The 27,548-nt window shown below is 51.0% G+C and overlaps 1 protein-coding gene across 1 annotated transcript in view; it reads left to right on the forward strand.

The window, feature by feature from the left end:
- The window catches only part of BOC (BOC cell adhesion associated, oncogene regulated), a 50,647-nt gene that overhangs the window by 22,039 nt on the left and 1,060 nt on the right, over positions 1–27,548 (forward strand). The window contains exons 4-18 of the mRNA XM_029938713.1: positions 11,493–11,639; positions 13,481–13,624; positions 15,240–15,533; positions 15,904–16,176; positions 17,262–17,569; positions 20,841–21,000; positions 21,439–21,549; positions 21,979–22,185; positions 22,521–22,702; positions 23,163–23,268; positions 23,583–23,705; positions 24,801–25,022; positions 25,671–25,906; positions 26,110–26,186; positions 26,660–26,853. Of these exons, the coding sequence (XP_029794573.1) occupies positions 11,493–11,639; positions 13,481–13,624; positions 15,240–15,533; positions 15,904–16,176; positions 17,262–17,569; positions 20,841–21,000; positions 21,439–21,549; positions 21,979–22,185; positions 22,521–22,702; positions 23,163–23,268; positions 23,583–23,705; positions 24,801–25,022; positions 25,671–25,906; positions 26,110–26,186; positions 26,660–26,853 (2,784 nt within the window). The remainder of the gene's footprint in view (positions 1–11,492; positions 11,640–13,480; positions 13,625–15,239; positions 15,534–15,903; positions 16,177–17,261; positions 17,570–20,840; positions 21,001–21,438; positions 21,550–21,978; positions 22,186–22,520; positions 22,703–23,162; positions 23,269–23,582; positions 23,706–24,800; positions 25,023–25,670; positions 25,907–26,109; positions 26,187–26,659; positions 26,854–27,548) is intronic.

Below are 27,548 nucleotides of genomic sequence, written 5' to 3' on the forward strand. Positions count from 1 at the left end.
CCTTTACGCGCTAAGACCCAGGCATGTACCTGTTTATTCTCTCTGCCCTCAGACCTTAGAAGGTGAGGCTGCTGACGGGAAAGAAGGCACTCCCCTTAGGCAGCTGTTGCCATGACTGACCCTGAGGAAAGCTCGGGAGGTGATAGGGGCCCTTTGTTACCATAATTTAACCCATGAATAAAATGAAGAGACAAACTAGTATAAGGGGGTGGGGAAGAGACTTAAAAAAAAAAAAAAACCCTTGGGTTTCAGTTTTAACTCTTCCCCTGGAAGTTGCTGTGACTTTGGGCAAGTCACAAAATCGCTTAGATTACCACAAGTACAGAGTGAGCACAGTGATAATCACAGCATCAGTCTCCTGGGTTTTCTTGGTTTTTGTTTTTTGGGGTTTTGGTTTTTGTTTTTGGTGTTTTTTTTTGAGGATTGGATATGATAAGATAGTAATATGTTGAAGAATTTTATAAATTCCAGGCTTTCTTTGTTCACCCCTTTGGTCAGCAAACTTTTGTAAAGAGTGCCCTCCTGCAGGAGGCTGTGGGGCCCATATCCAGCCGTGTGCTGCCCAGCTCCATTCTGGGAGCGGTCTTTAGAAGACCAGGTCCAGGGAGTGGTAAAGCATCCACTCCTATCCAGACCCAAGACCAAGGGCTGGCTTGTTGGGAAGAGAGAACTACCCCATCTCCTGAGAATTCCTCAGCTCTTTGTATACACACGATGTCCAACCCAGACTCCTACCTCCTTGGCCTTGGAGAATAGCCGTGCTATCCCTGCGCTGCGGGCGGTCCCCGTAGCCCACAGAAGTGTCCCATTTCTGCTCTTCCTGGTTCACCACTGCTTGTTCTTCTGACCAGGTGGTCATTGGTTGGCACTGGCCAGCTGGGCTGACCCTGGCTCGGGGCACAGTGATTCCACAAACAGAGGCCATTCAGCTTCCCCCACCTCTGATTCCTATCAGACAGCTCTTAAGGGCTTCTAGGCTCAGACCCTGAACTAGCATAGGCTGTAAAGGACTACTGTGGACATATCTTTATTACAGTATTTCTAGGGGTCCCTGGGTGGTTCCGTCAGTTAAGTGTCCAAAATCCTGATTTTGACTCAGGTCATAATTTCATGATTTGCAGGTTTGAGCCCCTCATTGGGCTCTGTGCTGAGAGCATAGATTCTGTCTTCTTTTCCCTCTCTCTCTGCCCCTTCCCCCCCTCAAATAAATATTTAAAAAATAAATATTTCTAGCTTTGATTTATCCCTGATTTGGCCAGGTTCTTCAGAGGAGCCCAACCATGTTACACGTACAGACGTACTTTGGAGATATTGTGAGTTTAGTTCCAGACTACTCACAAGAAAGTGAGTCAAATGAATTTTTTGTCTTCTACTGCATATAAAAGTTATATTTATACCATAATGTAGTTATTAAGTGTGTAATAGCATTATGACTTAAAAAACAGACCTTAATTTAAAAATACTTGATGATTAAAAATGCTAGCCATCAACTGAGCTTTCAATGAGTTGTAATCACTGATGACAGATCACCATAAACCAATATAATGATGAAAAGATTTGAGATATTGTGAGAATTAATAAAATGTGACAGAAAATGAGCAAATGCTATTGGGAAATGGCACTGATAGACTTACTTGATGTAGGCTTGCCACAAAACCTCAAGGTGTTAAAAAAAAAAAAAACCACTATCCACAAAATACAATAAAATGAGGTATGCCTGTGTAGATACATGGAGAAGGAAATAGAAGGAAAAATAGATTTCTTTTAAAAAAAATTGCTTCCCATGCTTGTGGAGGCTGTTAAGTCCAAACTTCACAGGGCAAGCCAGCAGGCTGGAGGTGAGGAAATCCCCCCAGGGACCAGGAAAGCACCCATTCTCTAGTACAGAGCTCAGTGTGTGGATGTTTTGGAAATTGGTATCCTGAGAACAGGGAGTGTTCAGAATTCCAGCAGAGTGCTGTCAGACTGAACCCGTGCCTTTGAGGAGCTCTTACCTAATGGAGAAGATTGATGCAGTACCATGGTAGCCACAAAGCAAGTCAAACCCATGAGTTTCCCTATAGGGATATAAACGGATTTTTCTGGGAGCTCAGGCTAACGGTGATTCCTCTCAATTTCAGGGAATTGAGGAAGACTTGGGAGTTGAGCCTTAAAGAATGTGTGTGGGACAACTTTATCATTTTTTGAGTTCTCTCATACCTTTCTCAGACCTACAGCTGAATTTAACTATCATCATTGTGTACTTTGATTTAAGCCGGGTGCATTTTCTGGGATCGTGTAGACACTTCTATAGCGAGCTTGCTTTCCAGAGTGAGGTGATTCCGTGGGGAGTTCAAATCCTGAATGTAGCCACCGGGTGATTTCTCTCTCTTGCTACCCCATCTGCTTCCCCCACAGCTCCCCTCATTTCGTGCTGTTTCTTTTCCCTTTGGGAATGTGTGTTTTGTGATTAAGAAAGGAAACCTTAGAGTTTTCTCGAATGCCACTCCTATTTTGTCTTCTGACAAAATAAGAAGGAACCATTTGCTCCAAGTTGGAAAAACATTTGTTGTTAGCTTAGGCAGCTAAGGGGATCCTGTCCAAGCCCTTTGCTTTGCAGTGAAGGGGCGGTGGCAGGAAGAAGAGCTGGGGCGGGAAAGGAAACACAGGTGGCCTCCTGGGCTGGAAGGGGAGGGAGTCTGCCTCCAAGAGCCGGGCTGGCAGTACTGGCAGGCTGAGTGGGAGAGACTGAGGCAGCTCTGCGGTGGGGAATAACAGTTGGAGAGGGAGAATGAGCCTCAGGGTGAAATTTAGCTGCTTCATACTATAAGTTTGGTTTTGCTTTGCCAGTTGGACAAGAAAATTATTGACAGCTTCAACTCAAAAGGAGCTAAGCAGCTTGAATATCGAAATAGGAAATAACTAAAGAATACCTTATAGTATTAAACCAAAGTCCTAGTAACCTTTTCTGTCATACTGGATACAGGCAGAAATTCATACCTCACAAGAATTTTTTCAGTACTCGAAAATCTCCAAATGACACTGACAACACTAGTCACATCAGGCCGGGTGGAAGTGCTCAGACACACATGTGTTGTGAGCCACCAATGCATTGTGGCAGTAACTGTCTTCCCCAAATAGGCAGGGTTCCAGGTCTCTATTTAGCAATGGTCAGAATTCACCAAAAGAAGATCTAAAGTCCACAGTGCATCTTCTACCAAGGATACTCTAAGAACTCCTACCCTTCTCCCCTCCTCAGCCTGTTCTCTGCACACACAGCCACATGCTTAAGTAAAATCTTAGGTCCATCTTCTCATGGAAGAGAGAAGGGGAGGACCTCCAGTGTGTTGAGCTGGTATCACTTATAAATTCAGTGAGCCAGAGCAGACTTTGGGAAGCCTTTTGTACAGGAAAATGAGGGAAGGATTGATGAGCTCGCTTGAAATCCCTGGAGCCCTCTAAGGAACATGAGGCAAGATGATTCCTTAAAAAGAAAAAATCAAGAGAGGAAATGAATCCCTTGGCTCCCCCTTTTGTTGGTGTGTGTGGAAAATTTTAGGGATTTCTACTTTGGCCCTGTTTTTAGACTTTGAACCTTTCCTGGAATCTGGAAATAACCCTGAGAACAATACAACCCCTCCAGGTGGGTCAGTGTTCCCATCTAAGCTAAAGGACCATCACTGAGGAATGAGAAAAAATGTAGGCAAAGGGAAAAAAACTAGCTGAGGCAAAGCCAGCATTTTGGGGGGGAGGGAAAATCATGTTTAATGTTGAGTGACTATGTCCCTTTATTTATCAGCCTGTGGAGACTCCAGGAATCACAGACAAGGACTCAGGCTGTGGCGTGGCACATAAGCTTGTCTCTCAGCCTCCCCTCTGCACCCACCAAACTCCGCCATTTCCTCATCTCATCTGGCACTTTCCCCATGTTTTTGGAATGGTGCCCCATCTTCCTGCAACACCGTCCTCTCCATTCCCTTTCACAGAATGTTTCCATCTCCTTGGATTAACAAATTCCTTCTCCATTTTTAAGATGCAAGTATCTTCTCTAGGAATCTTCTTGACACCCTCAACTTCCCAAGTCTGGAGTGGGGTCACCTCTTCCCCGCTTCCTTACCATCCTGTGTTTACTTCTATAGCCCTCTCATTTGCCTGGAGGGCAGGGACTTTGTCATTCGTCTCTATGACCACATGGCCTCCCACAGGCTCTGACACACAGTAGGCCTTCCAGGAATGTCTAGAAAGAGGAAGACTCCTAGATAATATGTGTCTGAAGTCCAGAGGCCAAGAAGGGCATGCAAAAGGTGAACAAAGATTTCTTCACCAAATCCTGATATATTAAAAGGCTTAAGGAAGTAAAAAAGAAAAAAAAAAGATGAAGCAAAAACTCTGGGCATAAACAGGTTGAAGATTCAAGTAGATTCAGGGAGGATTCAGAAAAACTGACAGATGTCAGAAGTCTAAAGGTCTGTTTACAAGGAACTGAGATGTTTGGAGGAACCTCTGGAAACTTTGAAGGGGGATGCCGGTGAATGTGGCTCTGCGTCCTGTGAGACACTTCATGGGATGCTATCCAAGATGGGGGGTGGTTGGCATCAGCAGCCACTGCTTATAGGAATACGTGGTTCCCAGGTGTGTGGGCAGAAAAAGTAGAACCACTGTGGGCCCCAGGGGCCTTAGGGCAGTGCCCCTGCCTCTCCGACCCAGAATTCTGTATGTGAGGACCATGCTGAAGTGCTCATCTCCATTCTTCCTGAGTGCCTTGGCCTCCCATTTTCTCTCCCCTCCCTCTTCCTGTACAGGCTGCCAGCCTGCCAAACCCTCTGCCAGGATCCAGTTCTGGCTCTCAAGATCCCAGACCACCGGGATTCACATTAATTTTCCCATTGCTAAGTTTATATTCAGTTGATCAGAGAAATATGTATGATGTGGGTTGCTGGCAACTAAATCTTTTTTTTCCTTCTCTTTTTCTTAAGTGTGTTTTTTCAAACCATTTCATTCCTTCATCTAGTCCAAAAGAAACTCCCTAGTTCTGCTAACCAGCCCTACCTCAGTGCAGAACTTAAGTCCGATAAATGAGATGGTCTACAGATATCTCCGTGCATCTGGCTGCCAGACTCAGAGGAGACATGGCTCCCATCCTTGCCTTGTCTTCAAGGATTAATCACATCTTGTATTATTTCTTTTTTAAAAAAGATTTTTAATGATTCAGGCCAAGAAATTCCTGAAACATTAGGCCAGTTTATTGCATATCATTTTAATGACATTGCAAAGTAGGTTCTTTTTATTTTCCCTTCTTCCTGTCCCGCTCCTCCCTTTATACCCTCTCTCCTCTCCTGCCCACCTCCAGTCTTGATTTTGATCTTCTGCCTTCATCCTCCCAGCTCTTTCATCTCTTCTCTGTCCTTAGCCCTCTCCCACTGCTCAGATCTGAGTGCAAACCCCACCTCAACTCAAGGGGAAAGGAAGAAACACAAGATTGAACAACTAATGTGTTTGGCATCTGCCACGGCCTTTTTATACACCCATGGAGACTGTTTTTATTTAAATAAGAGAGAGCATATGCCTTTCTTTCATCAGAAAGTGTGTTTGTGAAATTTCATGTCGTGTTTCCATGGCTCTCAGGAGAGATTTTGGAGACAAAATTATTTGTGCAATTGGATAGGCAGAAAAAAAAAATCCTAAAGGAAGCAAATGTATTTATCCACTCTCGCGGCCTGGGAGGTCGGGTACTCCCACTGTCAGCTCCCTTTGCCCTTTCTAAGTTGCTCTGGAGCCCAAGGCCACCTGACCTAGGTTGGGATGCTCATGGAGGTAGGGACTAAGCCTGCTGACCCTACTCTCTCAAACTATCGTACCCTGCTGTGTTCGTTGTTTTCACCTGTCTTATCTAGCAAAGTACAGATCCCTAAGGTTAGGAACTGTGTTTTGTCTTCATGATATCTCCTGCAGTGCCGGGCGTAGTAGACAGTTCTGTAGCTCCTGGCTAAATGAATGAATCAGTGATGCCTGGAGGGGATGGTATGTGCCAGATGCCTACTATAGAGTAGGCAGATTCTGCCCAGCCCTTGTGGGCTGTAGTTGGGTTTGGCTTCAGCAGTCTGTGTGACAGGGCTATGTGCTGGCAAAAGGCTTAGTCATTACCCAGAATGCGTGGCTTCTGAGATGCTCTCCCATCCCACAGTAAACCCCATCCTTGCCGAGCACCAGGCTTTCCGGAAGCCCAGTTCTACTCCAGGCTCTCCTCTGCTTCTGTAGTTGATTGCCATGGTCTCCCACCTGCAGAGCACTTGATTTCAGAGGGCTCATCTTGAGCCCATGCCAAGGCATGGGTCCTCAGGTGACTTGGAGGTTGAGAGTAGTCTGATCCTCTGCCCATCAGTGAAACAGGACAGGGCATAGGAGCGCCCCTGCACTGCCAGAGCCCACATAGGAAGGCAATGCCTAGGACCCTGTCCCTTCTTAAACCCCACCTCCAAGTCCATTCTGCAGAGCCATAAGCCACAGCTTCTGCCAGAGAAAGCTCTTCATTTTATTTCCCTTGAAACTTTCCCAGCTTTTAAAAACCAGTCAAGGTGCAGGAAGGGCCACAGGGTCAGCAGGTCACTGAAGAGTGCGATATTAGGGCAAAGTCTTTTTATGCTTTGTAACATCAGCCATAGGCACAAGAAGCCACCACAGGGACAGTTGAGGCCTTGAGGCCATGAGAGTTAGGCAGTAGAATGGTCAGCCTGGAAACTTGCCACTGGCCAAGAGGCTACAGAGCTGTCCTGCCAGCATTGCCAAGTGAGCCCAATATGACCCGTGGCGCCCCACCCCTCCCTGCCACAATCTGGTGGATCCCATCCAAACCTGAGCAGTCAGGTACATGTTTGTCTCTACACAGGACTGACTATTCATAAGAATGCCTGGATGGGTAGAAAATGACTTTTTTAAAGTAAATATTCAGCTGAGTTCATGGAGATAGGGATGTTGGTGACCCCATCCAGCCTCACACAGAGGCACTGCCTACCTGACTTCTCACTTAACTGTGACTTGCAGCCTAAGAGAGATCTCTGGGAGAGGAGGCCCAGAAGAGGAAATGCCTTGAGAAGCCTTATGGATTACACCCAAGGCACTCTGCTGTGATGCAGTGCACCCTATAACTGGATGTGTAAACTGTATCAAAATTGGGGGGATTCATGGGAATTCATGAACATACACCAGATATTGTAATTTAATTCATAGTGCTGCTGAGCCAAAGGAAGGATCCAGGTTAGAAGGTGATAAGAAATTCAAATGGGCTCAACCTGTGTATTTGTAGTCTCACATGTGACCCTGGTGATGGCAGCCACACCCACATGCTTGTTTTCCTCCCCATTTTCTCTTGGCTCAGAAGGTAAGTGCCTAATGTACCCTGTAAATGTGAAGAGAAAAGGCTGAGCCTATCAAATGACTTGTGTCTGAACAAAGCTGTATAATCTGTGTATCAAAGAGTCCTATGGAAGTAATGGATCAAAAGATATATCTTCCATTAAGAGACTGAGGGCTTAGAGAGAAGGAACTAGGCAGGGTTCTGTATGGAGCCCAAACTATCATGGGCTTTCTTAGAAAACACAAAATTCTGTGAGAAGGAAATGGCCGCAGAGTCCAGGTCTTCTGACCTGTTGAGAGCTGAGGAACAAGAGTGGGCTGATTGGCATTTGATTAGTGCAGAAAAGTTAATAAAATAGCCAAAAGAATACACAAAGAGAGGATGCACAAGAGGGGTCTGGGGGAAGGTAAGAGGATTAAAGCTACAGAAACATTCTCCTAATGGATTTCTCAAACACAGCAGCCAACAGGCAAGGGCAGGTGTCCTGTCAAACCATTTCCCCAAGAAACCCGATCCATCATTCTGCAGTGCGGCCTGTTAACCCCATTTGATTTTGAAGGGCCTGCCCCCAGTCCCAGTGAGGCTCCCTGAGCAGCCCCCCCCCCCCCCCCCCCCCCCCCCCCCCCCCCCCCCCCCCCCCCCCCCCCCCCCCCCCCCTGGGACAGGCCAGGAAACCAGCTTTGCAGACAAAGGAGCCTGGGAACAGGCCAGTTTCCTTCATTTGCAGCCAACCAGATCTCTGCATCTGCCTCATCTGGTGGCTGATTAGGCCATTACTGATCCTGATGCCTCCACACCACGCCCACGCCTACCCCCAGCCTCCTTCCTGCCTAAAAACACTAGAGAAGGGTGCTCTGATTTTCACATCCATCATCACTTTGTTACTCTGCCTTTGATCCCTTAGTGAAACTCAGCTTTTACTCCAGCAGCCAAATTGGATGTGTTTGTCTAGTGAAGCAGCAGTTAAGGCTTAAGCTTAGGAGGAACAAGGAGCGGACAGGGCCAAGGACTGAACTACTCCTTATTTATTTTGAAGCTGGGAAGGTTGGCTTGCCAGTAGGCCCTTGTGGGGAGCTGGATGCCTAGCTGGGGTGTCCTCGGTCCTGCCCACATGGGCTGTTGTGCACACGTTGGCAGCAGAACAGAGGGGCTGTCTAGCCACATGGCTGACTGGTGCCCAGTTTTGTGCCTTCCCCACTGCACAGCCTTCTGTGTCCAACTTAGCAATTGTCAAAGGCTGCAGAAGGAGCCAAGAGAGAGTGGGCGGGGGAGGGGAGGTGCATCTGTTTTCTCGTATTTGTTCGGTGAGGTGGGTGCACGGGTGCACGGAGGAGGATGTGAGTTGTGCCTGGATAAGCTCTCAGTTACAACGGCAAGAGCCTGGGCCATTAATACAGAGATGGCATTCTGGTGCCAAACTCCTTTCTTGTAAAAGAATCTGTTAATTTTAAGTATATTCTTGCTTGAGGCAAATTTCCTTGGAATGAAATAAAGAGGAGGAGGAGGTGGAGGGAAAAACTCAATCTCTTGGTGGAGTAGTTTGAAACGATTTACTGGACCGTGGAAAAGAGTGTTTCTTGATGACAGGAATTTTCCGGATGCCCCTGAGCTGACAGTCGCTCACAGCTCTCTTTGTGGAGATCCTCCTGACTTGGCAGGTACAGCATGCACCGTGCCGAGAAGGATTAAGGCCTTCACATTGTTTACGTGCATTGCTTTTGAAAAGCAGTTAGTAATATTTAGCCAGAACACACTGCACCCAGGCCGTCCACCCTCTCCTGTAGTCCGTATCTCCTTCCTCTCTGAGAAAAAAAACACATCCACTCTTTTGGCCAAGAAGCGCAGCCCGGACTCGGCTACATAATTTTCAGGGTCTAATGCAAAATGAAAATGTGGGGTCTGTTTTGTTCAGACAGTAAGAACTTGAAGACGGCAGTGGCAGAGCACTGAATCACGTGCTGGCCCCTTCCAGGTGCCGAGCCACGTGCAGCTGTACAGATGGCGGTCCCATGAAGCCGGCCTTGGGCCCAGCCTTCCAAATTGTTATTCATTTAACAAGAACTTGGAGAGAATTTGCTGTCTCCTGCCTACTGTGCCATGGGGCTTGGGGTTGGGGCATGGGGTGCAAAATTAATAGGATGCCCCTTAGGAATTTCCAATTTAGCTGGAGTCAGATATCACATATACAAAATTAAATGATGATAGAATTCTTTAAAAGCCCCACAGGCCCTACACCAACCAAAGGCAGGAATCCTTGAGTGAGAGCTCCCCCTTGACCCATGGGCTCACTTCTGCACCCCAGAAAGTAAAAGGGAACAGTAGAAATGAATCAGGCAGTCTGCTTTTGCTTTGGCCACCCACTTGTGAATAGCATATGTTTCCTACTCCACATTTGTGAGACCTACGTCACATCTTTATGGGACTCCGGAAGTGACCTCTTAAGAAACACTCTAGTTTAAAAACAGCTATACTTAGATAATAGGTTGGCCCTAAGTGGAGAAAAGATTCATAGAAAATTTGTTGTTCTAGGACTTTGTCCTTGAGCTTGTAGTGTAGATGAAACACAACTAGGAAATGTGAGTTCATATGCGACATAAATGGGCATCTGGTGCCTGACTTGAGGGTCCCAGTTTCCGAGATGGTCCTTCATTTGGTCATTCAACATTTCGTGAAACCTATGGGGGCAAGACCCTGCATTAGGTTTAGACTTGGTCCCTCCCCCTTGAAAAGTCCTAATATTATAATCAGAGGGACAGTGATCCTTTCATAGAAACAAAAGGGCTTTCCTGTCCCAGAGCTTGTCCGAGAGCTTCTGGAAAGTTCCATCAAGTGGGAAAACCTCTAACCTCACTATGTGCCTTCATCACTGTGCTCTCCTTTGGTGACAGTAGTTTGGTTTTGGTAACTAACTGCCTTTTCTGTGAGAAACCTGATTCCCGCCTGCTCCCGCCACCTTCTTGCCTTCTCTGGGTCTCCAGGGAAAGCAACACCGGCAGGTGCGGTCTTACTGGGGAGCTGCGTGAAAGCTCTGTTGGCGTCCGCTCTCAGAAGCGTGCAGAATTTGGTGTGGGCAGCACTGGGGGTGGAGGGGTGCCTCCAGAGGCACTCTCTAAGCACCACTACGAAGGAGTGTTTGGGTAAATTTTCTCCTCTTTCTTATCCTACAACCCTCTTATTTTATTTCTTCAATTCAGCTGCAGTCCTGAAACAATAAATTTGGCATGTGGCTTGTTGCACAAGTATCCCAGTTTGTTAAGCCACTTCAGTGATTCAGCTCACACAAAGAGAGTTTTGTTGTTTGAACTGTTGTGAGATTGTTGAGGAAATATCCTGCTTTTGTTCCAGATGGAGAGCCATCCTCTCCCAGTTTAGATCAGTCTTCTCACCAAGTCAAGTCCAAAGAGACCATACTGCCAGACACTGCAGCCTGCCATCGGGACCCTCGGCTCTCCATCATTCCACCGCCATTAGCCACACTGGGGAGGTCCCTCTTTGCCTTCGGAAGCCCTTAGAGCATCCACAGGTCCCCCACCCCTAGCCTTGAGGAAGGATCAGCCACAGCATGGAATATAGCTCCCGAGTAGCATCAGCCTTCCTGTTATAACCAGGCTCGGTCACTGAGCAGAATCTCGGGCTTCTCACTTTTACTGTGGATGACCAAGAAGAACCAGGGAACTTGACTGAACTGGAAAAAAGAGATCACTATTCTCTTTCATCATTCCCTTCAGTCTCCATTGGCTGAGCTGTCTGTGCCAGGGCACTTATGCCTTGATCATGACTGTCTCCAGCCAGGTTCAGTAGGGCCAATGGGCTTGGCCAACTTGGCCCCATGTCTCAGTGTAACAAAAGAGGCTGGTCTGTGTCACAGGCACCTCCTGATGGAATCCTGTACGTATGTCCCCACCCTCCAGGTTATATATACCAAGTTGAACTCCCATGGAGTGATAGAGGCCACACATTCCATCCTCTAGACTCTTAACACAGAAGGCTGGAGGAAGGAATCAGACCCCCCCCCCCGCCCCCAGGAAGCCCCCAGTGGGTGAGGCTCCTGCAGCTGTTTCTTGTGACTGAAGACCCCAAGGCATCAGCCCATGCTGAAATGTCACTTTCTTTCTGTCCTCCATCAAGGCCCAATTGGAACCTTTCCTTCTCCCCGCAGATCTCCAGGACTTCAAGTTGGACGTGCAGCACGTGATTGAAGTAGATGAGGGGAACACAGCAGTCATTGCCTGCCACCTTCCTGAGAGCCACCCAAAAGCCCAGGTCCGATACAGTGTCAAGCAAGAGTGGTTGGAGGCGTCTCGAGGTGAGTGGCCAGGCTGAGGCTAAGGCCAGGAGGGAAGCTGACCACCTCTTACTACAGCCTCTCAAACCCCCGTCCACACGCCAGCAGCCCCCTCCTCATGCTGGTCTGCTGTCTTCCACCTTGCTACTTAGCCCTGGAAGATCCTAAAGGGATCAGCTTCCATAATGGAGGTCTTCTGCCCTGTTGAGAGGAATCTCTTCATCCTTCGAGGCTCTGGAAGATGTTGCTGAGCTTCCAAAATTCCAATAAGGCATCAGCGCGGTGTTCCCTGCCCCCGGGCACACAGAGAGAGGCCACCTGATGAACCCAGCCATTGGTGGAGGTGCAGGGTTCCCCGGGGGCAGTAGAGCTCACCCCCCCCACACGGCAGAAGAATCTCTTTAGTGGGACATGGGTTCTTCCCGCTCCCCATCTTCCCAGTGATGAGGCTATCTCAGCTGTCCTAGCTCCTGCTCAGGCCACAGGGTACACGACAGCTGGTCCAGGGGAGGCCAAGCTTTGGTCCCCAGAGTGCCAACAAGGAGCGGAGATCTCTCCTGAGATGAAGTCAACCACTCCCCATAATTGACCCTCCACTCAAGGCCAGCTAGACCCTACAGTAACTGACCCCACAGCTCAAAATGTATACCTTTTAAAATATCCTATAGATATCTGAGCCTTTTCATTAACTTTTTCTAGTTATGAAAGGAATAAATATGTTCCTATATTCCTATCAGGAATTTTTATATGTTCACTACAGAAAACTATTTTTTGAAAGGGTAAAACCCCTGATCCTGCCACTCAGAAATCACTGGAGAGAGTGAGGAATAAAGCATGACTCTCCTTTGTCCCCAGCAGACGGTGGCAGCAGCCCTCTGGAGGAAGACTGCCCAGTCCATAGGAGGGTCCGAGGGGTTTTCTCTCCCTGTCAGGCATTGGCCTAAGCTGCTCTTACCTGGGGCGGCCCAGTGACGGGCAGGCACCAGGCATAGTGAACCTAGATTTCAGAGATATCAGGACCACCAGGGCAGGCCACACCACCAGAAAGCTCAGGGCTGAGGACCAGTGCTTTGCCTGCCAGGAAGCTGACCAACCACCATCCCCAGCCACTGGGGTGTCCAGAAGCCATGACTCTGTCTCCTGTTGAGAGATGCAGAGCACGGCCTGGGGCCCCACCCCCACCGCACCTCTGGACCAGAAGCAGACACAGCCTAGCAGACCAGGGATGCAGAGGGAAAGGTTCCAGTGACATACATGGAGAAGGTGGTGGTTGGGAGTTAGAATATTCCTCCCTGGTTGCAGAAATTCAGTAGTGACGTGGCTCAGAGCTATGACCGTGAGAGAGACCAATGGGAAGTCCTATGCATTTCCCTCCTTCCTGGCAACTACCAGGAATGATCACCTCATCACCCATGTGTACAGCCTGGGCCCTCAGTCCTGACTGTGGCTCTGAGGTGACACATGTTGTACCTTCTACAAATGAGGAAACAGGGCCTGAGAGGTTAATCAGATTGCCCAGAATCATGCTGCCCATGGCAGATCCAAAGCTTAAGCCCAAGTCTGGCAGACCCCAAATCTTGCTTCCTGTCCACCCTACTCCAGCTCTCTTGAATGTATAAAAGCATTCTTCTGAGGACCTACGTGCTGACTCGGGAGTTAGCCAGTTTGTCAGCTAGTTGGTTAGGTTTACTCCTCAGCATTTCTGGTGCACTTGACTTGAAGTTTTAGTGGGAGAATAGCATTTTCAGTTTGGGCCTCTGGGGATTCACGTGTCCGCTCATGACTCCTGCCCTGCCAGCCCACTGGGAGGTACTGGCTGTAGTATTCTGGGCCCAAACTCATCCCGTGTCCTCTTTCCTCAGATAACTACCTGATCATGCCATCAGGAAACCTCCAGATTGTGAACGCGAGCCAGGAGGATGAGGGAACGTATAAGTGTGCTGCCTACAACCCGGTGACCCAGGAAGTGAAAACTTCGGGCTCCAGTGACAGGCTCCGCGTGCGCCGTAAGGGGCAAGGGGGTGTCTCACTGATGGAAGAAGCTGGTCGGGCTGAGGAGGGAGGGGACTTGGGAGGGCACAGTCTGTGCTCCAGGTCTGTGGTCTCTGCAGTGGGGGTGGGAGCTGGGGGACTTGGGCCAGTGGAGCAACCAGGACTCAGATGAAGCAGGGGTCCATCCTTTCCCTGGCAGCCGGCCACTTACCACCTCCCTCAGGCCCTTGCCTCACTCTGGGGGTAGCTGGGCTTGCCGGTCCCTTTCCCCTGCCCTTTGAGAGTGGGGAATGTATTGGAGCATCACATGTGCTGGGGCAGGACTGCTCGGTGCTCAGCAGCTGACAGCATGTGCACAGGAGAGATGATGGCCTGCCTGTGCCCGTGTGATGCCACAGGGCCTGCCTGGCACCAGCCCAGGTTATGCCTACACTGCTGCTCGCTCAAGTGTGCCCGGCATGTCACTCTGGTGATGGTTTGGTGGAGGCCCACACAGTCCCCGAGTTATAAAAGAACAACAGCGCCTTTGCCAAGCATCTCCTGTGTGCCAGGCACTTTTTCAGGCTTCCTGCTTATTCACTGGAGGGACCTCACATGCGGAGTGTGGTCTTAGAGTCAGCCCCAGACACAGGTGTGCTGTGAAGCCAAACTTCAGCAGTCCCTCCCTTGTGGAATTTCGTATCAGTAATTTTGCATTGTTTCCTTTTTTTTTTTTTTTTTTTGATGTTTGTTTATTTTTGAGAGAGAGAGACACCAAGCACGAGCAGGGAAGGGGCAGAGAGAGAGAGAGGGAAACAGAATCTGAGGCAGCTCCAGGCTCCAAGCTGTCAGCACAGAGGCTGACACGGGGCTCAAACTCACAAACCATGAGATCATGACCTGAGCCGAAGTCAGACACTTAACCCACTGGGCCACCCAGATGCCCCTGCATTCTGTTTCTTAAAGAAGGCATCCCAAACTCTCAGGTCTTATAAAAGCTGGCTCTCCCCTGGTTAGCTCCTAAAGCAAAATCACACACAGTCGACATGGAGGAAGGCAGCATGTTGGAGAGCAACCGGCCTTCTCATATGTGCAGTGCCGTTTCTTCCCCACCGTTAAAAAGAGGTCACACCTTCCTTAGCTGAGCAGCCGACAAAGTAGTTGATCTGCTTTGGGGACCTGTAGTACTGTGGAAGAAACGCATCTCTTTAAACAGTGGGTCCCACCCAGCTCAGTGAGGTGCTCTCTCCGTCACAGACACTAGGAACCAAGAGCTCTGGGTGGAGTGTGGGGAATACCTCGGATCCTTGTCTCCTAGCTCATCCTTGGACCTGGGGTGCGCTTTCTCTGTGTGCCTCATCTTTTTCTTTGCCAATATGCATGGTTATCCATGCATATGTTGGGTCAGTGCTGCTATTCTGATATATTACCTCATCTCTTACAGCAGCTCTCTGCAGAGGGAGGTCCTTGTTTTTGACCAAGGAAACCAAGCCCAGGGGAATTTAGTCACTCTGCGTAGGTCTTAAGCCCCTGATGCCAAATTCCCAGAGGACTGTTTCCTGGAGCCTGGCCACCAGAGGCGGGGTGGAGGGGATCCCCTGCACCGAGTCCTGGTCCCACACATTGCCCTTCACTTCCTGGCCCCTCCAGGCTCCACCGCTGAGGCTGCTCGTATCATCTACCCTCCGGAGGCCCAGACGATCATTGTCACCAAAGGCCAGAGTCTGATCCTGGAGTGCGTGGCCAGCGGGATTCCACCACCGCGGGTCACCTGGGCCAAGGATGGGTCCAGTGTCGCCGGCTACAATAAGACACGCTTCCTGCTGAGCAACCTCCTCATTGACGCCACCAGTGAGGAGGACTCAGGGACTTACCGCTGCATGGCTGACAACGGCGTCGGGGAGCCTGGGGCAGCCGTCATACTCTACAACGTCCAGGTATTTGGTGAGTGTCTCCTGCAGACTTTCTTCTCCTCGACCTCCTCTTTGGTCAGTGTGGCCTTTCTAGACACTCCTGACCCTGAGGCCTGGATAGGGTCATGTGCCTTGTGAGAGTTGAGTGCCCAGTGAGTAATGGAGAAGGACGGAGAGAGTTGGAGGTGCTAGATCCCAGGGTCTAGGTGTCTGTGCCTGACCGCCCTCTCCAGTCTCTCCTGGTGTGACTCTGACAGAAGAGACACAGGACCTTTCCTTCCCTCTGCCAACAGTCACAGGGAAGGAGGGAGTCATTCCTGACTGCAGTCCCCTCCCGGACTGTCTGGCCCTAGAGGGAAAGACTCCGGCCCTTTGTCACCCTTGCTCTGGTTTCCTGGCAGAGCCCCCTGAGGTCACCATGGAGCTGTCCCAGCTGGTCATCCCATGGGGCCAGAGCGCCAAGCTCACCTGTGAGGTGCGTGGGAACCCCCCGCCATCTGTGCTGTGGCTGAGGAACGCCGTGCCCCTGGCCTCCAGCCAGCGCCTCCGACTGTCCCGCAGGGCCCTGCGGGTGGTCAGCGTAGGGCCTGAGGACGAAGGCGTCTACCAGTGCATGGCTGAGAATGAGGTCGGGAGCGCCCACGCCGTGGTCCAGCTGAGGACCGCCAGGCCAGGTGAGTGTCGCCCAAGAGGCTGAAGATTTCAGCTGAACGTTCACAGAACCCCTTCCTTGACTGAAATCCCACTTGGAACCCCAGTATGATAAACGAGATAAAAGTGGCTTTTAGTTGGAAAGTGCAAGTTCACATTAACTTATTAAAAAGTCAGAAGTGTACATTTTTGCTAGTGGACGTGATCTTACTATTGTATTTTTAAAAATGCTTTTAATCTGTGGGTTGCTAGGGTTTCATGGAACCCAGTTTAACAACCATTGCTCTAGTGTAAAGAAAAGCAAATCAGTCCCTTTCAGCTTGATCTACTTCAGTGGACATCCTCCCTGACCAAGCAGTTACTCACATGCTCAGCCTTGAACTGGGCGGGGGTGCAGAGAGACATAACAAAGACCCAGCTTGCTCATCGAGGAGATAAAATTACCAAGGAAATAATTTGAGGAAACCGTGACAACAAATAATGCTGAATCCACACGATCAGATGCTAACTGTCTGTGGTCCAGGAGGTCAGGTAGGGGAGAAACCAGCTTGAGCACATTCTACAGATGCTTCCTGAAGGTCGGGTGGCCTGTCCTGGACTCTCAGGTTCCCCGAGGGGATTCACAAGTGGCTTCACATCTCACATTCCAGGCCGCCGCCATGGAGTAGGGAAAGGCTCAGGCTGTGCTGGTGCTCAGACCCCGCAGTGAAGGGACACTCTCGTCCCTCGCCCCAATATAGGCATGAGGAGGAGGGTGCAGCCTTCCTCAGGAGGGAAGAGAGCACTCACATGAGGCGAGGCTAGGCCGTGGGCTCAGAACGACAGGCAGACGGTGGAGATGCTTTCCTGCCTCCCTGGGCCATGGCAGGATGGATGCCTGGGCACACGGCCCCAGCCTGCCCGTCTGTCTGTCCTGGCAGGGCAGCCCTCGTTCCTCCCACAGGGCGTGGCCATGAGCCCAGTGCGCCTGTGGTCATCTCAGGCTCTTCCATCCCTGGCAGGTTTCTTCTCTGACTTCTCTCTGCTTCCTCCCCGGGGGCAGCAACTCAGCCTGTGACCAGGGGAACCAACATCCTCTTCCTCCTCTTTTTCCTTCCTGGTCCTCCAGGCACGACCCCAAGGCCATGGCAGGATGCTAAGCCGGAAGGTGCCACAGCTCCCATGCTGCCCTCCAGACCTGGAGGCCCTGACCAGATGCCAAGGGGGCACCCAGGGCTCCCCAAACCCCCGACGTCTGCACAGCCAGCTTCCCCACAGTGCCCTGGAGAGAAGGGGCAGGTGGCTCCTGCCGAGGCACCCATCATCCTCAGCTCACCCCGGACCTCCAAGACCGACTCCTATGAGCTGGTGTGGCGGCCCCGGCACGAGGGTGGTAGCCGGGCTCCTGTCCTCTACTACGTGGTGAAACACCGCAAGGTACGGTGCCTGGCGCAGTGCTGACCTCCCCTCCGTGAGGCTGGGCGGGGGTTTCTGCCTACCGGCCACCTCCCCTTGAGTTCCTGCAGTGGCTACTGCTGACCATGACCTTCCTCCACTAAACTTTCCTACCACCTCCCCGGAAGCTGGTTGTGAGGTGAGGCATTTGGGACCCTCAGAGGCCCAAGTCATGTGTGCTCTTTCAGGTTCTCTGTGCACTGGCTTCCCAGGAGCTAACACCAGCAGCTTCTCATTCCAGGGGAGAGTTAACAGTCTCCCTGGTAACCGTCACCCGCCCTCCCCTCTTTCCCCCGTCATTTGTTGTTGATGTTGTTTTGTTTTTTTAACCAAAGTAAGCTCCTCTGGGTACAGCCCTGCAGGAACTCGGCAAGCCAGCTCTAAGGCCAGGGAAACAAATATTTGTGAACGAGTGTTTTCTCTGAGGGCTATAAAATACCCCCTCAGTTTTCAGGACTCACCGTGGCTTGGGTTTGACAAGCAGGCATTTGAGCTGAAAGCACATCGTGTTGTTCAGACCCCAGCTACTTCTCTGACAGAAGGAAGCCTGTCCAGGTGGATGTTTTAGGAGGTGTCGGGGCGGGGGGTGGGTAACCCCAGGCCCTGGCAGGGTGTGGGACAGCCAGCTAGGCCATCCTCTTGGACACAGTGTGCTGTGAGGTGGGACAGGACCCCCAGCCTGCCCCCCTCGTTCAAGGCTGTGCTCTCACCTCATGTTACCCCCTGGGGAGAAGGACATGCAATTTCCTTTAAGAAAATGTCCTTCAAGAGCATTTCTGTTCATCCTAGGTGTGCTGCCCCCACCCCCAAGGCCACGGGATAGTAGAAAATTATTGTTCTTAAATGGATTTTTCAAAGTGTCATTTGATAATCATCATAAATGCTGCACTTTTATTAAACCTTCATGGTTTTTTTGCTTATAAAAGTGCTATATGCACTTAGTAGAAAGTATTGAAAATATAAAATATAAAAACTGAGAGTATTTATCAACTCTTCTCCCCCGCCAAAACCAACCAGCCCACCCAGCCCTGTGTGGTGCAAAGTGGTGGCCGTGCAGTAGCCCTTCCCCTGTCCTGGGCCCTGCCGGCAACCTCATTCTGTTCTTTACCTTCACGGCCTTGGGTGAGGTCAAGTCCACAGGTCCACTGGGCTGTCAGACACCTGAGGCAAAACTGCCTCCGAGGTGGGGTTTGGGGGCAGTTTCTCCCTAACCCTTGGCCCGCTGGCCTCTTCAAAGACAGCCAGCAAAGGGGGTGAATACTTTAACAAAAAGTGGCTTTGTTTAGACCATGTTATGGGACAGGATTGGTCCTAGTCCTTGTTTTCCCCGTGTGACCAGACATGTCAGAGTGGTAGACAGAGATCAGGGCAGGCCAAGTGCTCACAGTCCCCATGAGACCAGATCCGGCAATGAGAACCAGAATCTTAGTTTTCAGGCCAATAGGTGGCCATGAAACTGCCTCACCAAGAGGCAGGCTGGCAGAGGCCGTGCATGGTGATCCGGAAATGCTAGGCTGAAGTCACCGTTACCCTGTGTTTGTGACAATGACTAATGACCATTCTAGTTCTTAGTTGTTTCAGAGCACGGTGGAAGTGTGAGGCCAGCACTGGGAGGGCCAAGGGAGAAAGGGGCGCAGGGAGAGAGAGAGGACCGTGCCCCCACTGACTCTGGCTTCTGTTAAGCTCTGGCCTGAGGGGCGCTTGGGGCTGCTAGGTGGACACTGCCAAACAGAAATGTCTTGTGAGCAGTTCCTTTCTTGAGTGACTGACAGGTCTTAAAGATTATCACACAAGAAAGGACTCTGAAGTGAAAAATCAGTGTTTGGGTTGTGTCTACAGCCCCCTTGTCTTGCAGGAGATTGGGAATCATTCTGCTCATTTTCACTTTGTCACCTTTGGGAAGCCAGTTCCATTTCCTGATGCATCTGCAGACCCTGGGCTACTGTGTTTGGGTTTCCAATGCTACTGAGCATTCTCAGTTTGTGGAAATTGCTCCCCTTGGAACAAATCCTGGAAGTCTGACATAAATGAGCCCAGACCATCCCTGTCCCTTGAATAGTAGGTTTTGTTCTACTTTGTAATGTTCTGCTTGGGGATTAGGGCTTTTCCTACCAGCTGTTTAATTCTTCAGCAAACCTCGGCTTTGGCTTCCAGCAGACTGTAAGATGTGCACAGTTGGCAGTTAAGCCTTTTGTCCTGAGAGGTGGGGTAGGTGAGACGAAGCAGCCTCCCAGCATCTCCTGTTGGGGACAGAGCCTGGACTCCTGTATTTTTTTCTTTAAAGAGCTAGGAATGTGAGGCCATTAAAGATCCATAATAGTTACCATTCATCCACAGTTTTTAAGTACTAAGAAAGGAGTGAAGGCAGGAGCAGAAAAAGGAGGATCAAAATGGCAGAAACCTGCTGAATGGAGGGTGTGGGGAAAGTCCAGAGAAGGGGGCCAGGCATTTGCTGGGAACCTACTGTGTGCCAAGTTCAGTGATTGACATTATATATAAATCATCTAATCTTCAGAATAAACTGAGAGCCTTTATTTGCCTCATCTTAGAAATGAAAAGATTAGGGATCAGAGAGGTTAGGGAACTTGCTCAGGGTTACACAGCTGGTAAGAGACACAATGAGAAGCCCAAGCCTTTCTGGCTCCCAGATTCTTTCTTTCTAGGATGAGTCACATACGGTTATGAATGCTCTCTGGAGTCAAGTCACAGGTTCTATGCTCACTAGTGATGCAGCTGTAGGCAAATTGCTCTCCAAGCCTTAGGTTCAAAGCGGGAACAAAACTCATACCTGTCTCTTGGGCTGTTGTCATGAAAGCACTTTATAGGCACATAGTAAACACAGCAAACAAAACTCTTTCTATTACTACTTTTATCATCATAGTTGTCATCCCATTGTATGAACATACAGTGTTTACTTGGTTTAAGTAGAGCAAGGAGAAAGAAAGTTAAATGAGGTTTTCAGAAATACAGAGAGGCCACCTTTGGAGAAACTCAGCAACATCAGGCCTTTTGCCCCTCCCCACCGAGTGTTCTTCGATGGGCCAGTTAACTGAGGGACCAGGGAGCTGACCTCACTGTCCCACAGCCGGCAGGACCAGCGTGCGCCCTGCAAAACCCCCCTCCCCAGTCCCAGCCCATTCTCCTTCCCCACCTCCTGCACTGTTGGGCTCCATTCTGCTTTTTAGGTGAACTACAGCCACCGGTGGCTCCAGCCTGAGATGCCAGTTCTGATACCAGCTACCTTCTCCAGCAGGTCACCAACTCCTCTGACACCTGGACCGTCTCTAGCATTGCAGCCAACCAGCACCGCCTGACCCTCACCAGACTTGACCCCGGGAGCTTGTATGAAGTGGAGATGGCAGCTTACAACTGTGCAGGCGAAGGCCAGACAGCCATGGTCACCTTCCGAACTGGTGAGGGTTGGATGCTGCTGCCAGCTTGGGGGTTTGCGGGCCTGTGCAAAGCCTGCCAGGCTCAGGTGGGAAGCCCTGCTCACCTTGCCCTGCCAGTCACGTTGAACTTTATCTTCCTTCTACCTTTTGCCTCCCCTTGGTTTGTGAGCCCAGGATGAGGGTCCTGGCTCTCATGAGGAGAGCTGACAGCTGGCCTCTCTGCCCTGCACCACCCCCCCAACCACACACACACACACACACACACACACACACACACAGGCCCTACACAATACTGTGAGGGGTCAGGCAGAGCTAGGAATCAGCCCAGTGTCCTATATTATTTGCATCACCCTATCAGATCCCCACCCTCTAGCAAAGTCTCAGGGAGAAAGAACTGTCTGGAAAGGGTCACCTAATCCACACTCTCCCACTTGCTGGTCTCCACCCACTTCCACCCAGGACGGCGGCCCAAACCTGAAATCATGGCCAGCAAGGAGCAGCAGATCCAGAGAGATGACCCCGGGGCCAGCCCCCAGAGCAGCAGCCAGCCCGACCACGTCCGCCTCTCTCGTAAGCCCCCCGGCAGATCAGCGGGGTGGGTGGGGGCCACAGTCAGAACCGGAAGCAGGTGCACTGCCTCACAGGGCTCTTTGCTGCAGCTGGAATGGGGCCTTGTTCCATGGGTCCAGGAGGCCTTGTGACAGTTTCCTGGTATCTCCCCAGCCAACCCCAGGGGACGGGGTGCTGGCCCTGTGGGTCCAGAGAGCACAGAAGGGGGAGTGGCTGCCTCTAGGCCTGCCATACTCTCTGACATTGCGGAATCATGGCTTCTGGGAGAGGGTGACCCTGGTAGCTCTGGAAGATCTCATGTAGCCACCAGAGGGGGAGGGCTGAGAGGAGAAATAGGCCCCAGTCAGGAGCAGTCCGAGTCCAGTCACAATACACCGGCTCATCGTATCCCTCCTCCTTCCTTCCTCCCTCATGTCTGGTTTCTTCCAGCCCCAGAAGCTCCTGACAGGCCCACTATCTCCATGGCCTCAGAGACGTCAGTTTATGTGACCTGGATCCCCCGTGGGAATGGTGGCTTCCCAATCCAGTCCTTCCGTGTGGAGTACAAGAAGCTAAAGAAAGTAGGGGACTGGATTCTGGCCACCAGTGCCATCCCTCCCTCCCGGCTCTCGGTGGAGATCACTGGCCTAGAGAAAGGTAGGGGTCTGGCCACTGTCCTATCTGGCCCCCCAGTTGTCCCCCACCACTCAGAGAACAGTCAGAGCTTTGGAGGCTCTGCTCTCTGCTGGTCCTCCACCTGCCATCTTGCTCACATTGGATGCTCTTGGTAGTGTCCCCTCCATCCTACAAGTCCTTCCTTAGAGGTCCATAACTATCTCCTCTGGGGCTCCTATCTGAAAAAGATGGGAGTTCTTATGTCCTTTGGGGACTTGCATTTGGGGGCTACCCAAAAGACCCTGCTCTGGGTGTGCTGGGGTGGGTGGATCAGAGTATTTCCCAGCTCCTAGGTTCAAGTGAGCATCTCTCACCAGGCACCTCCTACAAGTTCCGTGTCCGGGCTCTGAACATGCTGGGAGAGAGTGAGCCCAGCGCCCCTTCCCGGCCGTATGTGGTGTCGAGCTATAGTGGCCGTGTGTACGAGAGGCCTGTGGCAGGCCCTTACATCACCTTCACCGATGCCGTCAACGAGACCACCATCATGCTCAAGTGGATGGTAAGTGACCTTGCATGGACCGCAAAGGGGAGAGGGGGCTGAGCTTCATGACGACGAGAGCGAGCTGCTGCAGCAGGGGCAGGAAGGAATCACCTTTCTGTACTGCCCTTCTTCTAAGACCCCTTCCCCTTAAGTGGTCACGCCCCCAACCCCTGCGTACCTGGGAACCGAGTCAGAACGACTCATCCTCACAGCACCAGGCAGGTTCAGAGGGGGCTCCGATCATTAGAGAAGTGTCTGTTCCTTGTCTCAAGAAGCTGGGGGACCTTCAGGCTAAACAACAAGTGACCTCCACAGCATTCCCGAGAAAGCCTTGGGGAATATCATCAGAAGTATTTACCAGGCTCCTTCAGTGAATTTTGAAACTCCAGGCTGGGGTAAAAGTCTATCCACCTGTGGTTCTGCTCACATAATGACTTCTCCCCTTGCTTGTAAACTGTGTCTTCTCCCTTCCCTATAGTATATTCCAGCAAGTAACAACAACACCCCAATCCATGGATTTTATATCTATTATCGACCCACAGACAGTGACAATGATAGTGACTACAAGAAGGATATGGTGGAAGGTAAGAAGCACTTTGGGGGATGTGGTTTTCTCTGTCGGCAAGGGTGTTGATGAAAGTTTAAAACTTGGGCTGGTGTGTCCATATCATTGACTCCTGCACTGCGTGGGGTCAAGGTCATAAATCCACACGCTTCCTTCCCATGCTGATGGGACCTTGGGAACTTGAGCAGCACCTAAAAAATTATTCCAACAGTTCTCGTCCACCCCATCCAAGGCACCAGCCCAGACACACACACCCGTCTAAGCCTGACTTCGACTGCTTCTGAGCAGACCTGGTGGTACACATCACAGTGTGACCGACTCTGTCTTTTCCAGGGGATAGATACTGGCATTCCATCAGCCACCTGCAGCCAGAGACCTCCTATGACATTAAGATGCAGTGCTTCAACGAAGGCGGGGAGAGTGAGTTCAGCAACGTGATGATCTGTGAAACCAAAGGTGATTCTCTTTAGGCTCTCTACGCTCCTCTTGCTATTTTTAGCCCCCCAGGACAAAGCCACGGTTCCATACGGCATGATGGTAGCTCTTCCCCATGAAGGCTACTTATTGTCCAAGTACCCCTGAACTCTGTCACTTTTAACCCTTCTCTTCATTTGCCTGTGCCTCAAGTATGAATTAGGTTGTCCTCGTGATGGCTTTAGGGAACTTGGGAATTAACTCATCCATGAACTCATAGAATAGACCCATTCTTAAGTTAGAACTCTCTATAAACTATATTCATATAAAATTCGGTACTTATAGTGGTTGGTTTACTTATTTTAATTATAACCCCATGAGTTAGCGAAGAAACTGAGCATCAGGAAATGCTGTATCTTAACCAAGGTCCTATAGATTCTTTCTTTGCAGTAAAACATGCTAAACATCTTCACATAAAAATTTGTTAATATTTGCACAGCGGTCAAGTGTATCGATACCACCATCTCCATTTTGTAAATACCGCAAGTGTGTAACTGGAGTATATTATAAAGAACGCCATCAGGAGAGGGTCACAGAGGAATAGGAATGGAGAGGAAAAAAGAACCCATTTTCCTTACAGAGGCAACACTCTTTCTAGCTTTGCGCTCTTTGATGTATCAGCAAATACTCGGTGCCTCCTGTGAGGACTCCCTCACCTCTTTTGTGGTGCACAGTGAAGAGAGGGGTAGATCCAGGACTTTCAGCCGTGCCTGTATCAAGGGCCCGGGGCAAAGAGCAGAGGAGTTGCTGTTACCGTCTGGGCTGGAGAGTCCCACCTGCTCTAGGCCCAGGCTCAGACCTAGTACCTTGCATCCCTTAATCTGCCCAGGAATAGCAAACCCAGAGGTAAGACCCTCCGTTCCCAGTGCCATTCTGCAGTACCAGATTTCCCATCCAAGGCCAGTTTCATGCTGAACTTGGATACCACACTCATCTAATGGAGTTTGAGGCCCTGCCTTGTGTGTTTGACCCCATTTCCCACACCCATGGAATCAGGTTTGTTGATGTTGTTTCCTATTTGCTGTGAGAGAAATGTCAAGGAATTGAAGCTGAAGTGAATCTTGTCTACAATTACAGCCCGCAAGTCTTCTGGTCACCCCGGTCGGCTCCCACCCCTGACTCTGGCCCCACCTCAGCTGCCACCCCCTGAAACCATAGAACGGCCAGTGGGCACCGGGGCCATGGTGGCACGCTCCAGCGACCTGCCCTACCTGATTGTCGGGGTCGTCTTGGGCTCCATCGTCCTCATCATCGTCGCCTTCATCCCCTTCTGTTTATGGAGGGCCTGGTCTAAGCAGAGTGAGTGACCCCCTCGGCACTAAGGGGAAGGAGCCTGGGGAGGAGAGGAGGGGGCCTGCCGGAGGCCAAGGAGGTCTCCCCCCAGGGCAGGATTGCAGGCGCCCTGCTTCACGTGCACTAGAGCCTGGCCCCCACAAAGCTCAGACAGATCAGAAGACACCAAGCCTGGGCCCGAGCCCCTGGCAGATGGAAAGTATCAAGTGGGAAGTGGTCTGTTCTCTCCTCGGCTCTGGAAGTCAGCGCTTCTCTGGCTTCAACTCCTTTTAAGTTCTGAAGCTGCTCTTCTGACCACATGCTCATGTTGAAAATGGCCCCCACCCCTTCGCTGCCCCCTCTCTGGGTCTGCAGACGCCTCGAGCTTTCCTGTTGCCCACTAATTTCTGCTTCAAATGGCAACACATCTGGCCAGCTTGTCTTATTTAACTATTGCTTCTGTTGGCTCGCTGCTTCCTTTCCCAAACCTGTGCCCCTCTAGCTCACCTTTCTCCCCACTGAAGAAGAGAATCTAGACGTTAGGAGAAGTGGGTGACTGGAAGATGTTCTGAGAGAATATTTTCGTCCCTATGTGACCAGAAAGTTCCTGAAGTTTCTGTGGTATCGGAGGCAGCCTTGGGCCCCCTCTGTCTAAGCGTACTTCTGTCCTTCCAGAACATACCACAGACCTGGGTTTTCCTCGAAGTGCCCTTCTGTCTGCCTCCTGCCAGTACACTATGGTACCATTGGGAGGACTCGCAGCCCACCGACCCGGGGGGCAGCCCTACCTCCGTGGCACCGGTGGACGGGCCTGTGCCAGTGGGATCCACGTGAACAGGGGCTGCCCTGTGGCTGCCATGGGCCACCCGGGCCTGAAGCCTCCGCAGTCCTGCCCAGGGACGCTTCAGCAGGTAATGTCCTGGGAATGTGGGCAAATAAGTGGGGACCAGCATGGGGGAACTGGGGGGCTGCCTCCTGGGGCTCCCTCCCTCCTAGTCTTTAATCCTGGGCTGTTGTGTCTGGCTTTTAGTCAGGAGCAGCTCATTCTGTTTAACACTGAACAGGAAAGTTACTCGGACGATGTGACCTTCTCGTTATTCTTTCTTTTGAGCAGCAGGATGACCCCCGCAGCCTGTTAAAGCAGACCGTTCTTGGCACTGGTTATGACCCATCGGGTCACCAGATTCCTAGGTAACTGAGCCCCACACCCCCACCGCCACCTTCCCCTCAAACCCAACCTCAGTCACTGAGAGGAGATGGGGGACCCACCTTGGACAACCTGCTCAGCTGGACCCTTCTCCACGGTGGGGTTTGCAGTTATAATGCCCTTTCTGCTTCAAGGCATAGGTTGGCCTCCGAGAAATCTGTCTTTCACTTGGCAGGCCAGAGCTGCCACATGGAGTTGGCTCTGTCCCCAGGCCCCTAGACACCTGACTGCACGTCCTCTTATACACTCAGGACGTGCATGGAATAACATGGAAATAGACTGGAGTGACCCAGAGAAGTGGTGCTATGACACCTCTTAATGTTCAAAGGGGAGTAGTCTCTGACCCATCTGAGCCCTGGCCAACTCTGACACCCTCAGACAGGGCAGCAGCCGGGTGCTGGGGACACAGGCCTACTCCACCCCCACCTCACCTCTGCATCCGGTCTCGTGCCTGCAGAGGTCCCAAGTCTGGCCCGGAGGACAGCTCGCTCTTATATACACTGCCTGAGGACTCCACTCACCAGCTGCTCCAGCCCCACCAAGACCGTCACCATCTCCAGGAGCCACCTGCCCCCACGGGCCAGTCCGGTGTGAGGAGCAGACCCCAGAGTCCTGGGTCGGAGGCCACATGGGACCCTCTTTTTCACCAAGGTTGGTGTCAGGGGCAGGGCAGGAAATTCAAGGGGTTGGGGATGACAGGAGGCAGGTGTCACAACCCAGCAATGGCCTAGAGAGGTGGCATGAAGAGTCATCCAGGGTTTCTCTGGGGGCAAGACCGGGAGTGAGACAAGGCACCACAGATCCCTGCGGGCAAACCAGCTGGGTCCACGTCCAGCTTGGCAAGCTGTGCCCTCAGAGGCCCAGGAGAGGACACGTCCCCATTTCAGAGAAAGAAGCCCTTTCGGGCTTGGCATACCAAGACCATTCACAAATTCCTTACTGCCTCTCCTCACACCAAGAGGCATTCTCTAATCACCCCAAATACCTTGCTCTGCTGGGTCTTGTCTCTTAAGGAAGGAATGAGATAATGTCAGTCATTTAGGAGCCGGTTCTGACGTCACCCTAACGCTGTGCTTCCAGAACCTTTTCTCCACAAGCCACCACGCACGCCGCCTGTCCCAGCATCTTCCCTGGTGCCAGGCTCTTGGGAGTCAGCACACGCTGGTTGCAGTGTGGGCTGGTTCAGACCATTAGCTAACGCCTCTTAGCTTCCATGGCTCGAACACAGATCCTAGAATTTTTTCTCCCATAGACAAGGTCTAAGAACAGTACCACCTAGAGCCAGACCCCATCATCATCAAAACTGGACACCATCTGGGGTGGAATTATGCCCAGAAATCTACCAG

This window comes from Suricata suricatta, chromosome 5 (assembly GCF_006229205.1).
Source record: "Suricata suricatta isolate VVHF042 chromosome 5, meerkat_22Aug2017_6uvM2_HiC, whole genome shotgun sequence".
NCBI classification, from domain to species: Eukaryota; Metazoa; Chordata; class Mammalia; order Carnivora; family Herpestidae; genus Suricata; species Suricata suricatta.